Here is a 15409-nt window from a genome sequence, read left to right on the forward strand (position 1 = left end):
TAAATCGGAACTGAGGGAGTATCTTTTATATGTTGGGAATACCCAACTTGGGAATCCTAGCTCCACCACTGGATCCTCATAAATCATCAGTGAAAAATATAAGTGAACATTTCTCCATCAACTTAACATTTTTGGTACAACTAGTTGCTACATACAGCCCATAACATGACTACATCCATATATCCTAAGCCACTAATCCAAAGTAACAACTCTTGGGCATTTGAAGATCTGCGATCCAAAGCAAAGGTTGAATTTATCCCATTATGGAACAAGAAAACATCCCAATCTCTACATACATCAATAAGTATAAATTATTACAAAGTCACAGGAAACGTCCACCACAGGAAGCAATAATAACATGATATATATAATAAAACTCTCTTGTGCCACATTAATATACCATAAGGAGTTTAAAAAACAGAAGATCTCATAAGGAATTACGGGGATAGGAAATCAAGCTACGCTCAATAAAGATTACGTTAAGCACTTAAGGCTGTAGTGATGGAATTTATTCGGAGCTTGTTACTTTTTCTATGTACTCCCTCTGCCCCCAAAATAAATATACATATCTCATTTATCGAAGAGTCAAACTTTTTTTAAGCTTGACCAAATATATACACAAAAGTATTGATGTTTATGATGTGTAACAAGCATCATTACATTTATTATGGAATATCCTTTCATAGTAAACCTATTTGAAGATACAAATATTGATACAATTCTCTATATAGCTAGTCCAACTTTTAAAAAATTTGACCTTGAAAAGACCTATTTGAAGATACAAATATTGATACAATTCTCTATATAGCTAGTCAAACTTTTTAAAAAAATTTGACCTCGAAAAGGGATATATGCATTTATTTTGGGACAGAGAGAGTACACTACAATATACTCCCTCCATCCCAAATTGTAAGTCATTCCAAGAATCTTTTAGAGTCAAAGCATCTCAAATTTGATCAAAATTATAGAAAAAATTACAAAATTTTGTGGCATCAAATAGATATACTATGAAAATATAATTAATGAAGAATCTAATGATACTTAGTTGATAATTTGATATCATAAATGTTATTATCCTACCATATAAATTTGGTCAAACTTGAGACGCTTTGACTCTCCAAAATTCTTGAAATGACTTACAATTTGGAATGGAGGGAGTAGTATGATGTCATGAAATCCGCTTTCTTGATGAATATGACAAGTGCGGCAGTTTGTAGGATCTATTATAATCTGAATAAATTTGATACACAAATGATAATATAAAGAATAACTGGAACCTCTATTCTTAATAAATACTGAGAATCACCTATGCTGACTCAGCTGTCAGAAGCTCGTGTCTACTGGATGTTGAAGTTTTTGCGAAGTGTAACTAATTTTCCTCCAGTAGTTGATTGGGTGGTAATGTCTTGATGAGAGGTTTCAGGGATTCCATGATACTGGCAAAAGAGGGTCGTCTCCAGGGTTCTCTGAGAACACAAATAAAATGGTCCATCAAAATAACTTTGATAGTTGAGTAATGAGAAGATGCATAATAGCAGGTATGTTAAGTATTAGATACCTGGCCCAGCAGGACTCAATTACTGCCGCCACTTTCGGATCAACACTGCTTGGGATATCAAGCCTTCGTCCCTTGAAACCAACAGCTGCTACGACCTGCAAGTAAAGTTATTTTTTTTAAAACAAAAAAGATAGAACTTAAGGATTTGCTCAATGAGGTCTATCTGAAGCTAGAAAACGTCAGTGTGATACTGTGATACATAAAGCATGAGACACAAACCTGTGCTGGATTTAAATTACTCCATGGCTGCTGCAATGTCATAATCTCCCATAGGATAACACCGAAGCTGTAGACATCAGACTTCTCATTTGAGGGCTCGTCACGAAGAACTTCTGGCGCCATCCACTCAGGCTAGAAAACATGACACAGAATAACACTTAAGCCACATAGATTTCATAACAAAACAAAATATACTAAACAGAACAATAAAACAATACAACTTACAGTCCCTGCTGCAGTCTTGGAAGACAGAAATGTGTTTGCCTTCAATCTGGAGAGACCAAAGTCACAGACCTGCAGAATAGCAGGAGTACTTCAGTTAAGGTAGTTCGAAGAGAAGACATGATATTACACTGGTAGCAAATGATCATATTAGAAAAAGGGCATTCTAAGGGTCATCAAAATACACTGCACTTTATCCTCTCTATCTTTTTTTTCTATAGCTTGTAACAAGAATATTACACAAATATAAATGAAGAATCATAAAGTTATAAATTTTATTACTGCGATCATTAAGTCACTGAAGGCAAGTTCTTTTCCTAATGAAAGTAAAAGCAAAATCAGAAATTTCATACTTTCACAGTGTACTTTTTGTCAACCAACAGGTTTGGAGACTTTAGATCCCGGTGGACTATTGGAGGATTACGCTTATGAAGATAATTCATCCCTTTTGCCTGTTCATAGAAGATCACAAACAATAGAGTATTAAACGACGATTGCTTGAATTTCAACTGAAAGGTCAATGTCGACTTTATTGAAGAAAGTACATATCCTTCCGAACAGCCTACTATAGCGGTGCCATAGCCCCGATAGCAATGGCAGCAACACACTGCTGCACAACAACAGTACCATAGCAGTGTAGTGTACCCTTCCATGACCCTCTATGGTCGCCTACAGCTTATAGTACATAGCCATGCTCTACAGTGCCAATATAATTCAGTTTTCATGTATGATTTTTTTTGTTGCATTTTAACCATCTTTCATTTTGATCACTCAAGGACTTAAGATGCACATAAAACCCAAAATTGATAGCTTCATGCTTATGAAAATCTAATCAAACATGTTGTGCCTGCAAATATGTCGTTCACTATAAACCCACATCTCCACTATACTCCACAGTTTCAGTAAGCGTTATTTAAACAAGTTCTTTACCACGTCGAAAGCCATACTCAAGCGGCGCCGCTCATCCAGATTTTCCCTTGCACCATGCCTGTGTAAAAGTCTGTACAGGCTACCTCTGCACATAGGAAATAAACAGGTTGAGTCCTGGAACCTTGGAATAGCTCTAGGGGCGTGCAGATAGTATGTTTGAAAAAGTAATCAGAAAGTAAAACACACCTTGACAGGTATTCAGTCACAATTGAAAGGTTAGGTGGCTGAGTGACAGCACCCATAAGAAGAACGATGTTCGGATGACGCAAACTTCTCATAATTGCAACCTACACAGAAGAATCCTCAACACAGTAAATGTAATGGTGATGGATATTTGGGAGATAACTAGGCCTTATGCTTTGCCAAGAGCTTAGGTATTTTGGGATAACTAGGCCTTATGCTTTGCCAAGAGCTTGAGAGATTGAGGGAGACTAGAATTGTTTCTTCATAATTCATTGCTTCATTATATCAATAGAGTCTACATATTTTTATGTCCCTTCTACTTCACCTCTTTTGTTAAATAACCTATTTGGGACTAAATAAGTTGCAAATACAAAGATAACTAAACTTATAAAGATAAAGATAACTGGGCCAAACTATCAGCCCGTCAGCCCAGGCGTTGGCTGCCCATGACAGTAAATGACAAATGAACATCGAAATGCTACAGCAATGCATATTTATAGTTCTTCAATGAGGCAACAGTGTAAGTATACAATGTTTGAAGAATCCTCTGGACATTGATTTCTATGGACACAAAATTTAATCTGAATAAGCATCTAGTCATATATAGGGTACATTATTACATTGCATAATCCATTTATAGTACGACATATTCAGAACACTGTTTCTTAAGCTGCAAAGCTACCATGAGAAAAAGTTCAGCGGGAACTTGTGACTGATATGTGCACAAAATGCTATCTCGTAGTTATACCTCTCTCAAAAATTCTTTGAGACGCTCTGGGTGGAAGTCCTGCTCCATTAGAATCTTTACTGCGACATCCTGGGTTAAAGAATTAGCCCCGTTAATTGAACCCTTCCATCCTTCTCAGACTACTACTGTAAATAATAGATTGATAGTGATAAATTCAGGACACTGGTGTTTATTAAAAAATGCTGACTAATATAAGCAGCTGAATACCTTGTTTTGTAACAACATAATTAAAATGTCCCATATTAAAATAATGTGTTTATGTCTCTACCGAGATAGAGTATCCATTATCTCGAACTGCAAAAACATGCTTGTGATAAGTGACAAAAAACATACCGAATCATTCCAATCTGCACGGTGCACAGTACCAAAAGAACCTGGAACTTTTCCTCATTAGTATAAAAATAGACACAACATTTAAATTTTCAAAAGATGACTTATTGTTGGTCTACAGGACCTGAAAACCTCGATTCAGCTAAACAATTAAACTTTGGCTAAAAGAGTAGACATAATGCAATAGAAAAGTGTATATTGTTATACTGTAACAATGGAGGATAAAAACCTAAATACAGCTGGTAAGTACAGAATTCAGGAAGAAACACACCTGCACCAATTTTCTCTTTCAGAACAAGCTCACTCCATGGGATAATCAAGTCTTCTATCTCAAGGGACATATCGCTAAAGGGATCACTTAGTCCAGATTGAGTATCCTCTGGGGAACTGGAAATGTTTTTAATAAAATCAACTTTGGATATTGAAAAATCAACCTTACTTTTTAGATAGAATCTTATCTGAGTACCTCCTCTGCATTATAAAATTCCCATCTTGACTACCGCGTTGAGTACCAGCCTTAAAGGTAGCTTGACAATCACTGTTTGTTGCATGTGATGAGTTTGGACCTAGATTTGATCCCATAGCCTCATCTAAGTCGATAACCGTTCCTAAAATTATTCAATGTATATATATCAGATGACATTTCCAAGAGATCCTGAATCTTATATTGTTCAGTGTGCAGAGAGATACCAGCTGCTGGGTCACTGAACATGAGATTTAACGATTGACAATCACGGAAATATTGCTTGGCCAACAACTTAAAATTATCAGAAATGTCAGCTGAGTCATGTTTTGGTGGGCGCAATGGTGAAGAAACAGAGATGGATGATAGTCCATTCAAGAGGGAGTCAGGTTCAGATAAGAATCCTGGGTTCCCAATTAAATCAATTAGATATTCCCTGTATCAGAAAAAAAAAAGTCAATAACTGATTAAGCACCGTCTACATCTGCCAAAATTGACAGCTGCAACATGAACAAAATAAAATCTGGTGAAAATATGTTAAAATTAGAATGTCCATCTAAATTTCTTCAAGAATGACTGCTACATTTTTGTATCCATCTTATCCTCCAAAGTTTTAAACAGTTGAGAAAAGAGTGTGATATCAGCAGGACCAGCTTCATGCTTATGTATCACTGCAAAGTCAGTTATCTGGGAAATGCATTATGCATGTCAATTATATCTTTCATTTTCAAGATTTTCAGATATACTTGAGAACTTTCACCAAGTGCACAAAATAAGAGTACCATAACTTTCACTTAAGTATTCTGTTATTCTCATCTTTGTTATAGTTCGAAATAGTACTAAGAGTAAAGTTCATTTGAAAGGATACAACCTGTCATGACCAAAGCGCACCAAGCAAGAATTGGCAGCACCAGCTTTGCAGTATTTGCATCCCTTCACAATGCGACAGGGCAGATTGATGGAGTCCGCCAGGGTCTTTTTGTTTTGCTCGCAAGGAAAGCAGGCAGGATCAATGCAAGAAAATGAAATTGACAAAAATAGGGTGATGATAAACAAAATAGTGAATCATATATGATACTTCAAGGTGGAGCAGCTTTTCTCCTTATAAAAGATTAATATGATTGGATTAACACTAGAAAAATTATTCATGATATGAGCTTTTCAGATAGAACGAGAATGCCACACAAGGCCAGCTCAGAGAGAACGAGAATGCCACACAAGGCCAGCTCAGAGAGAACGAGAATGCCACACAAGGCCAGCTTAGAATCTTTGCAAAGAAATAATTAAGACAAATACTATGTTTCAATACTATGTCATAATATATTGTGAATGGAGTGACATGTCAGCATCTGCTCAGTACACAATGTACGAGCAAGAAGCAAGATCACCTTGAACAGTAATGCTCGGTGGCAGCAAAAGCCAATTGATAACTTTCCGATGGGAAGTACAACAGACCCTGAGCTAATCTTCAGGAACCCAACAGAGTCTCTCCACCGGGGACCCAGCTCGTGTTCCTCGGTAGCTGCTAGTGATCCCCTTCGACGGAAATGTGCACGTAAGATAGACAGCAAGTACACCAAACGAGAAATGCAGTTGCATTACTCACCCCATCTTTGTGGACACGACGGCAGCGAGTCGAGTGGCGATCTCCTTGGAGTCGGCACGGTTCCGAGAAACGTCAATGGCCATGCTTATCAGCTGCCTCAGGTCATAGTCCGCTACTTTATCTACGATGACCACCTCGATGGCAGAATCGGTGGGATTGACAGCCTTGAGAGACTCAATGGAGGGGACGCGGCCGCCGTCGTGCACGTCGTTGCAGAGCGTCCATATGAAGGGATCCATCCCCTGGATGAGGTAGAAGCCATCCGGGACCTTGTCGGAGTAGGACAAGCTGCCGTTGACCTGCGAATGACGCGGGGTCACTCGGAGAACTCAGACATTCGCCGCATTTCAGGAAGCGGTAGTAAGAGAGGGAGAGAAATGTGCAGACCCAGAAGCGGTGGGAGAGGGATTGAGGCGATGCAATGTGCTGGAGGTGGTCGGCGGCGGCGGCGGTGGAGGAGTCGAGGAAGTTGGGGTCCGTGGCGGAGGAGGCCTCGGAGCAGAGGCGGAGCGCGAGGGCCAGCTGGAGATGGTAGGCCTCCTCCGCCTGCTGCGCCCAGCTCTTGCTGCTGCTGCTCGGCGGGCGGTCCGCGTCGCCCTTGTTGTCCCTGTACTCTGCGGCGTTGGCCAAGGTGGAGGAGACGGTGGAGGATACCTCGCCGTCGTCGGCCCCAACGCTGCTCCCGCTGGACTGCCGCTGCAGCCGCAGCCAATCCGCGACACCGAGTTGGGGGCTGTTCCTGTGCGGCTGGTGCTGGAACGGAAGCTTCGCGGCAGCGACGGACGCGTCGAACGAGGAGGGCCCGTCGTCGTCGGACGCGGGCGCGGGAGGGTAGTGCGGCGAGCAGCCGTCGTTGCTGGCGGTGGTGGGCGGGGAGGACGCGAGGAGGGTGTACGACGGCCCCGCGGCGGATGATGATGAGGCGGCGGAGGGGCCCGGCCCTCGCCTCCCACCGACGCTCGCCGCCGCGTGCGGCCACTTGGCATCCTTCATCATCTGGCGACTGGCCGTGGCGTGCGGCGCTGGTGCAGATGGAGGTCGCGGCGGGCGGGGCGGCGCCCGCTGCTAGGTCCTCCGCATCGGCCGATCCGTCGATCGCTCTCGTGGGTCGTGGCGTGCGGGCGCTCGCTCGCTCGCTTTTTGCGTGCCCTTTTTACTGCAAGTCTTCTGCAACTACTAGTAATAGTTCGCCCTTGGGCGCCGCCGCCGCCCGCATCCGCATGTGAGGGAGAGGGGACACGCTGACTCGTGGATGGACGGAGGACTGGTGGCCAGTGGGGACTGGGGAGTCGCGTCGAGGAGCGGGGGTGCCTGCCGGGTGGAGCGCGCACAGCACACGGCACGCGGCGGCGGGTTTGGGATTCTCGGAGCACGTCGAAAGGAAAGAGGAGGAGGAGGAGGAGGCAGGCGGCAGGCAGTCCGCACTCGGGTTATTCGGGTCCCGGTCCCGGGGCAGCGCGATGCGGCGGCAGGTAGACACGGCACGAGACGGAGACCCGGAGGGTGACGAGGACTCGACCGGCGGAATGGGCAAGTGGGAGTGCCCATCATCAAAGGACCGTCAGGTGCATGCATCGCTCTCGCTAGCCGCGCCTCGTGCTCCGACGAGAAAACCCGCCTCTGCCACAGTGCCACTTGCTGCCAACTGGCTGCCCTCGTGGACGGTGAGCAATTCGTCTCCAAGGTGGACCTTCGCAACAATATTTTGCATTTACTACTAAACCAGCTTTCTTATAGATTTGTCTAAATTAACAGAAATAGTTATTAATATTTACATTGTCAAACAAATCATTACGTTTGTGAAGCAATATATTTTCATTATATACATATTCAATGTCATAAATATTACTCCCTTCATCACAAATTATAAGATGTTTGACTTTTTAACGTTAAGTTTGATCACTTGTTTTATTCAAAAATATGTATACAAATATAGTTAAATTTAAGTCATTCTTGAAGAACTTTTATTAATAAACCAAGACATGACAAAAAATTATATTTTGCACAAAATTTTAAATAAGATGAGCGGTCAAACTTAGTGTCAAAAAGTCAAACGTCTTATATTTATTCGGGATGAATTAAGTAATATTATTTCCCTTGAATGAATTTTAGATTGTTCGATGGACTAAGAAAAGAATTACGGGTCCCCTTTTCTTGGTAATCCCACCATGTTTTTCGGGGACAGACGGAGTACTCCCTCTGTCGTCTCATAAAAAATATATTTTTAACACAAATGTCATGTTTTTATTTCTTAAGTTTTACATAAAAAGTATCAACATTTATGATATTAAATAAATATCATTAAATTAAGTATGAAATGTATTTTCACAATAAATTAATTTAAAGTCATAGATATGAATACTATTTACTAGAAATCTGATCAAATGTGAACTATTTTAAATGACATGTAACCCATAGTTGCATTTTTTTAAGGATAGAGATAGTATAGAATTAGGCTTTTCAGAGAAATTTTGGGTTTGGTCAACAGTGGAACATATTTGGACAGATTCTAATACTGGACTAGGCCGAAATGACCTCAAGCATATTAGTTAGCTTTGGCATATGTCAGCACAACAAAGCATGATACGAACAGTGGCCCAGGCCCAAGTGTATTTTTCCTTCGTAATAAGGGCACGACTGAGAAATGCTTCCTTCTTTTCTCACATCGTCACACGCAAAAACCGTTTCTTTGTTCTTTTTTCTTCCTACCACTAGACAAAAAATCCAGTGTCTCTCCATATTGTTTTATTATACGTGCAGAGTTCCAACGTTCAATCCAGATACAAAGATCACATCATGATTGATTAGTTGTCCACCAGATACCGTGTTCCATTGACCGTTGCCCATGCTTGATTAATGTACAACTCTTAATGGTTGCCTTGGCACTGCTGCAATACCCTATGTTAGAGCATATAGATGAAAAATATACTGATAATAAGCCTTACAAAAGAATATGGAGGGAGTACTTTTCTCTAGCTCAATTTTTCTTTTGGACTAAGGGGTGTTTGGGACTGCTCTGCTTCATGTTTTTCAGCTCCGCTCCATATTTTTTAGCCAAACGGTTTCAGCTCCACGCACTCAGTTCGAGGAAAAAGAATGGAGTTGTGAGAGCACCTAAAGAGGTACTCCACAAACTTCAGTTTTTTGTAGAGCTGCTCCATAGTGGAGTTTATAGAGCAGAGTTTGTGGAGCAATCCCAAACAGTCACCTTTTTTAACTTTGACTAGAGTCTCGTTTGGATTAGCTGAACTAGGCCTAACAGTTGGAGGGAATCAACTAATAATTTTTAATAAGTGGGTGATCGAATAGTTCAAAAATGTCTATATGCTAGACTTGGGCTATTTGGATCAACATCAATTGAGTTTTTGTTTTTTAGCAGCTGACAACTTATTTTATTCATCCAAACATGACATAAGTTTATAGAAAAATTACACCAACGTTAGAACATCAAACTAATTTTATTAACCTCTCCATAAAATATATTTCGATATTTTAATAGAACATTTTCTTTGAACTTATAAATGTTAATATATTTGAACTTAGTCAAATTTATATAACTATGACTAAGAATACAGTCAAAATGATGAACTATATATAATTTGGAAGGTAGAGTGGGATGACTATATGAGAAAAAAGATTGCAACAATGAGTCTTGTTCGCTCCCTAGTCCCTAGTGATTGTGTGATTTCTCTCTGGATTTTTAGATTTTAAAAATATTACACAATAATAAAGAAAAAAACATCAGCCGTTTTTCCCGACCAGCCCGAAAAGGAGTGAAGAAGCCATGCATGTACTTCCGAGCTTCCAACCATCTTGATAACGAAGTAACGAAAATGATGAAAAAGGTTGATATATTAGGCCTTGTTTAGTTGGCAAAAATTTTTGTTTTTGGCTACTGTAGCATTTCGTTTTTATTTGACAAACATTGTCCAATCACAGAGTAACTAGGCTCAAAAGATTCATCTCACAAATTACAGGTAAACTGTGCAGTTAGTTTTTATTTTCATCTATATTTAATGCTCCATGCATACGACCAAAGATTCGATGTGACGGAAAATCTTGAAAACTTTTGCGAACTAAACAAGGCCTAAAGCAAGTCAAAAAATCTCTGCGGAGACGTGGTTAGCATTTAACACCGTTGACATTGAGCAGATCTAGAGAGGATCCTGACGCACACGAAATTCTCCATCGCATACGCATTCATCCTCTTCAGGCTTGCCGAAAGGTATCTCCAAGAGATGTCAACATGTATGCTAAAAAAAAAAGAGATGTCAACATGTATAACAAAGTGAAGTTAAAAAAAAAAACATGTACTCGTGGACTGGTGAGAGGTTTGGCGCGGCCTCTGGGCGAGCGAGTCCAAGCAAAGGGTAGACTCCATCTTCGCTCTTGTGGCTTGGGACATCTGGAAAGAGAGAAATGCTCGGCTCTTCTGCGGCGCAGTGACACAATCAACGCAGCTAGTGGCCTCCATCAAGCACCAAGGCGAACTCTAGGTGGAAGCCGGTGCCAAGGGTCTTGGAAGTTTAATGCAGGGAGTAGTACATTAGTAGTTCTAGTGCTAGGGGTCGGGCCGGTGTTTGTTGCTTCATATTCTGAATCTGACCGTAGTGTAAAAACTTTTATCATTTCTCTTAATACAAAAACGCGCAAACTTTTTGCGTGATCGAGAAAAAAAACATGTACTGTATAACAAAGTGCACCCGTTACTCCAAAAGACAATTAAAAAGGATAAAGTACTGCCTGTGCTTTCTGTCTCAAAAAAAAAAAACTTGCAGTGGTAATATATATCACAGCAGTCCGATCATTGTTTGTTTCCGTCCCTCTACGAGCGTAATTCAGTTCACTAGATTGCCCACCGAAATTATTAGAGTATACACTGTAAGGGTCTGTTTGGATCTCAATATGCAGTAGTTATCTATCTCTTTTGGATCCCAATAGTTATAGTCTTATAGATAATAAACTAGTTGGACCTTTAGATAACAACTATCCCATTATCTACACCAAATTAGATAATGAGTTAATAATAACTAAGTTTATTAGTTTGCTATGAATCTCTCAGCTGTAGTGTAGCTCAATGTCGATCGAGGCTCGAGCCCGGCTTCACTGGACCAAGGAACCAAGGAGATGACATCCATGAGCCAACGGCCTACAATGCTGACGCGCGGGGTAAGAATAGGCATACCTGTCTCACCTGTTGATCGTGGCTGAATCAACAGCCCAGCGGGCGGTTGGCAGCTCAACTGCTGTAGCGGCAACCACAACCAGCAGCAGCAAGTGCAAATTTGTACTACAGGTGTGAGGGTGAGCTGCCCTTTTATGATGCAACATGTGCAGCCACTAGTCAACAGAGGTTGCATAGTGGGTACGGTGATGCAAACCAGGTCTAGAAAAAATGGAGTTGACACAAACGCCAGCACAGCTGCACGGCTTCTCAGTTTTGACCAAATAATGGGTGGATCTGCAGGAAGATATCGTAGGCATGGGGCTCTCTCTGGCATGTGTTGCTCACAGTCAGTGACAGGCATCCAGAAGTTGACTTTATTTGAAGGACAGGGAACTAAAAAAATGCGTCGGCTAGTTTTTTTTTTTTTTTTGAAAGAAAGTCGGCTAGCATTTTTCCATAGCAGTGGACTAGCCATTATCTTTGCAGATCATGAGCTGGACCAATAATACCTTTGCAACGCAGCAGTGCACATTCAGAGCCAAACACCACTTTTATGATGCTAATGTCACTATCCAGTCAAGATAATTTTCTTTTACCAGTAGGCACGCTTGCTTTATTTGACTTCTTATTGTCCCTGAGCCGAAGGTACTTAAGGAAGCACTGATCGAAACACGTGCGCTATGATTCAGAACACTGCGAGAAGTATCTGCATTGTGCAAACAACATTTAAAGAAGGGCATTAAGAGTCTGAACATCTGCATGTTGAACTCTCTATATATACACACCTAGTGAGCTATAGAAAATAAAAAGAAATGGAAGAAACAACATATTAGCCAAGCGAACAGGTTGAGGAATGGAAAGCATCAACAAACAAAACGAAAACCCATGCAACCAAATCTCTCATCACCAGAAGGATTTAATTTTGACCTGTGAAGTGAAGCATGCATCTTGTTCGAGATGACACTGAAAATCGGGTAGGATGGCATCCCTAGTCAAATCAAGGAGGCTTGTTCAAGTTTGCTACGTGCAACATGCCCCGGCAGTCAACAAAAACAATGTACTCCGCACGGTTGGTATGAACATGGTGTCGAGTATAATTGTCCGTTGTGGCCAACATGATCACCAGTTTACAATAATACAGTACTGCAGAAGATAACAGGTGGACAGGCTTTCAGACTTTCAGTTGAAACTTCTTGGACCGAAATAAAAAATGAGAAAGTACCATACCATTTTGCATCCAGCTTGATGGTTGAGCAACCGGATTATATTGCTGTGCAGATTTGGTTTGATATATAAACTGCTAATTAACCAGTGGTTATGCCACTTGCCACTAATTTAGAGGAAAGCTAAGAATCAACCAAGTGTTCTAGCAATATCGTATTTTATATATGTATGTACTACTTCCTGTTCGTGCAAGCTTCAAGGTGTCAACTCATCATCCGGTTAGCAGCCTGATTCATCAAGCTCATGTGGATGAAGACGTGCAGATCGTCGACGGATCTCCATTTGCGTGGATACATGAAGAATCATGTGTTGATGGCCTTATGTAGACATATCCCAAATTCCAGTAGTCAACTTAATTCTGAAAGAGGATAAATGAATATGTTATACCAAATATAGTACTCCGTAGGAGACACACTGCCAAGTCCCAAGTGCATCATGATTTATATACTCGTCGAGCGCCGCTGTTGTTTATCTTATGATTGGTGGCAAGTCCTGCTGTCCTACTGCAAGTAGGCAATCTGAAGGAGTATATATAAATGCGTGCTGCCGATCGTAATCTCATGGACAAGAAGAAGCCAAATACGGAGTACTAATCAATTCAGTGTCCTCGGTGCTCAATGCTCAATTCAGTGTAGGCTGGTAGCTCACAGGGCCAGCGGCCACCCCACCATTCCAATGGTCACTGGACAAATAAATATTCCCGGCTCTTGTCTGCTCCTCCTCGTCCGTCACTGATTCGATCAGTAGCCACCGCCTTGTGCTGGTTAAAATTCATCTGCTTTTCAAGAATCCACGCAAGAATCCGATCTCAAAAGACTACGGACCATCGACTGCTAACATGGAAGCAGTGATGGGAAGGATTCATCTTGTACTGGTGCAGTGCGTGGCTGCGGCGGCGCTGATATCTTCTTTGACCGGCTGCGGCGCCGCCGGCGAGGCAGCGGCGGCCGCGGCGCAGGAGCTGCGCCAAGGCTTCTCCGTCGCCCACGACCAGTCCTACTCGCAGTTCAAGCCAGTGCTCGCCGACCCCACCGGCGTCTTCGCGCTCGGCTTCCTCCGCGTCAACTCCACCATGCTGGACCTCGCCGTCCTCCACCTCCCGTCTGCCTTCCCGCTCTGGCGCGCAATCCCCGACCGCCTCGCGCCATGGTCTACACCCGCCTCCCTCTCCTTCGACGGCGGCCTCGTCCTCACCAACAGCGCGTCCAACAAGGTGCTCTGGTCCACCTCTGCCTCGGCCGGCGACCGCGCCGTCCTCCTCAACACGTCCAACCTCCAAATCCAGAGAACCGGTGCCAGTTCGCCCGACGTCGTGTGGCAGAGCTTCGACTACCCGTCGGAGACCATCGTCCAGGGCCAGAACTTCACCTCCGCGACGACGCTTTACTCCTTGGACCGGCGCTTCGCCATGCGGCTGGGGACCAATTACTTCGGGCTCTACATCGAGCCGCCGCCGCCGCCGCCGTCTTCGGGCGGCGGCGTCGCTGCCGCCATGTACTTCAGGCACACGGCGATGGAGGCCAAGGCCCAGATCGTGGCCGGCGGCGGCCCGACCTACGCGCGCGTGGAGCCCGACGGCTTCCTCGCCATGTACCAGAGGGAGGGGCCACCCGCCGACGTGCTCTCCTTCGACACCTTCAACCGCGGCGTCCGCGCCCTCCGCCGCATGACTCTGGAGCCCAGCGGCAACCTCCGCGCCTACTACTGGGACGGCGCCCGGTGGGCCCTCGACTACACTGCCATCAACGACCCATGCCAGCGGCCCACCACCTGCGGCGCCTACAGCATCTGCGCGGAGCCCAGCGGCCGCTGCGAGTGCCTGGCCAACGCGACCGATGGCTCGGGCTGCGCCGTCGGGATCGGGAGCAGCAGCCTTTGCGGCACCACGGGCGGGGAAGTCGGCGGGCTGTACTGGGCGGTGCGGCGGCAGGGCGTGGAGCCGGCGAACAAGGAGCTGCTGTGGTCCGAGCAGGCGGCGTCGGCGACGGACTGCGAGGCGCGGTGCGAGCGCAACTGCAGCTGCTGGGGCGCGGTGTACAGCAACGGGACCGGATTCTGCTACATCATGGACTACCCGGCGCAGCTTCTGGTGGCGGGCGACGACAGGAAGATGGGCTACTTCAAGGTCAGGAGCCTGGAGGAGGAAGGAAGACACGGCGGTGGGCGCGCGAGCGGGGTCAAGGCGGCGCTGCTTGTTGTCGGCGTCGCGGCGGTGGTCGCTGCTGCTGCGTTCGGGGCGTACAGGGTGTGGGTCAGGAGGCGGCGGACCGCCGCGGACGCGAGAAGGCAGATGGGCGCCGCCGATGACGGGCTCTCGCCGGGCCTGTACAAGAACCTGGGGTCCTTCAGCTCCGTCGAGCTCACCAACTCCTTCCGAAGGTAACCAGGCCCTGAGGCGAAGGCGACTGAGATGTGGAGCTGTCCGATGGCATGGATGTCTCCGCCGTGATTGGGACAAGAGGACAGAGGCAGGGCCAAGAGCACCAGGACGGTGAGGACGGCGGCGGCGCTCGGGTGTGCCCGATTGTTGGGTTTGGATTGGATTGAAGGAAAGAGAGATCCAATTTTGGCTCCGAGCATTTTGTCTAGAATTGAGCCCAATTCCATGTAAGGCCCAAGTATTTTGAGCTCAATTCCATGTGAGCTCAATTCCATGTAAGGCCCAGGTATTTTGAGCTGTTCAGCTTTGCGGCTGAGCATTTGCTCCCCAAAAAAAAAAGATTATATAGAATCCTTATAATAATTTTAAGGATGAACAC

General features: G+C 44.2%; 2 protein-coding genes across 7 annotated transcripts; one reads left to right on the forward strand and one right to left on the reverse strand.

Moving 5' to 3' along the window:
- LOC8059618 (serine/threonine-protein kinase CTR1) lies at positions 1 to 7404 on the reverse strand. Of its 6 annotated transcripts, none has more exons than XM_021459884.1 (18): positions 6647 to 7404; positions 6260 to 6558; positions 6042 to 6189; positions 5525 to 5628; positions 4881 to 5089; positions 4657 to 4798; positions 4462 to 4577; positions 4194 to 4234; positions 3861 to 3929; positions 3116 to 3216; positions 2930 to 3014; positions 2353 to 2451; positions 2003 to 2071; positions 1778 to 1909; positions 1559 to 1653; positions 1307 to 1466; positions 1141 to 1230; positions 1 to 228 (listed from the first exon to the last, which is right to left on the reverse strand). In XM_021459884.1, the coding sequence occupies exons 1-16, from the start codon at positions 7253 to 7255 to the stop codon at positions 1370 to 1372; spliced, it is 2415 nt and encodes an 804-aa protein (XP_021315559.1). In that variant the 5' UTR covers positions 7256 to 7404; the 3' UTR covers positions 1 to 228; positions 1141 to 1230; positions 1307 to 1369. The 6 variants fall into 6 exon arrangements, with proteins under 6 accessions (XP_021315559.1, XP_021315557.1, XP_021315558.1 ...); XM_021459882.1 differs by having other exon boundaries at positions 1 to 288; XM_021459883.1 differs by lacking the exon at positions 1141 to 1230.
- Positions 7720 to 15033, forward strand: LOC8059619 (PAN domain-containing protein At5g03700). Its single transcript, XM_002452148.2, has 2 exons — positions 7720 to 7923; positions 13438 to 15033. The coding sequence occupies exons 1-2, from the start codon at positions 7720 to 7722 to the stop codon at positions 15031 to 15033; spliced, it is 1800 nt and encodes a 599-aa protein (XP_002452193.2).

The sequence above is a fragment of the Sorghum bicolor genome, chromosome 4 (genome assembly GCF_000003195.3).
Source record: "Sorghum bicolor cultivar BTx623 chromosome 4, Sorghum_bicolor_NCBIv3, whole genome shotgun sequence".
Taxonomy (NCBI): Eukaryota; Viridiplantae; Streptophyta; class Magnoliopsida; order Poales; family Poaceae; genus Sorghum; species Sorghum bicolor.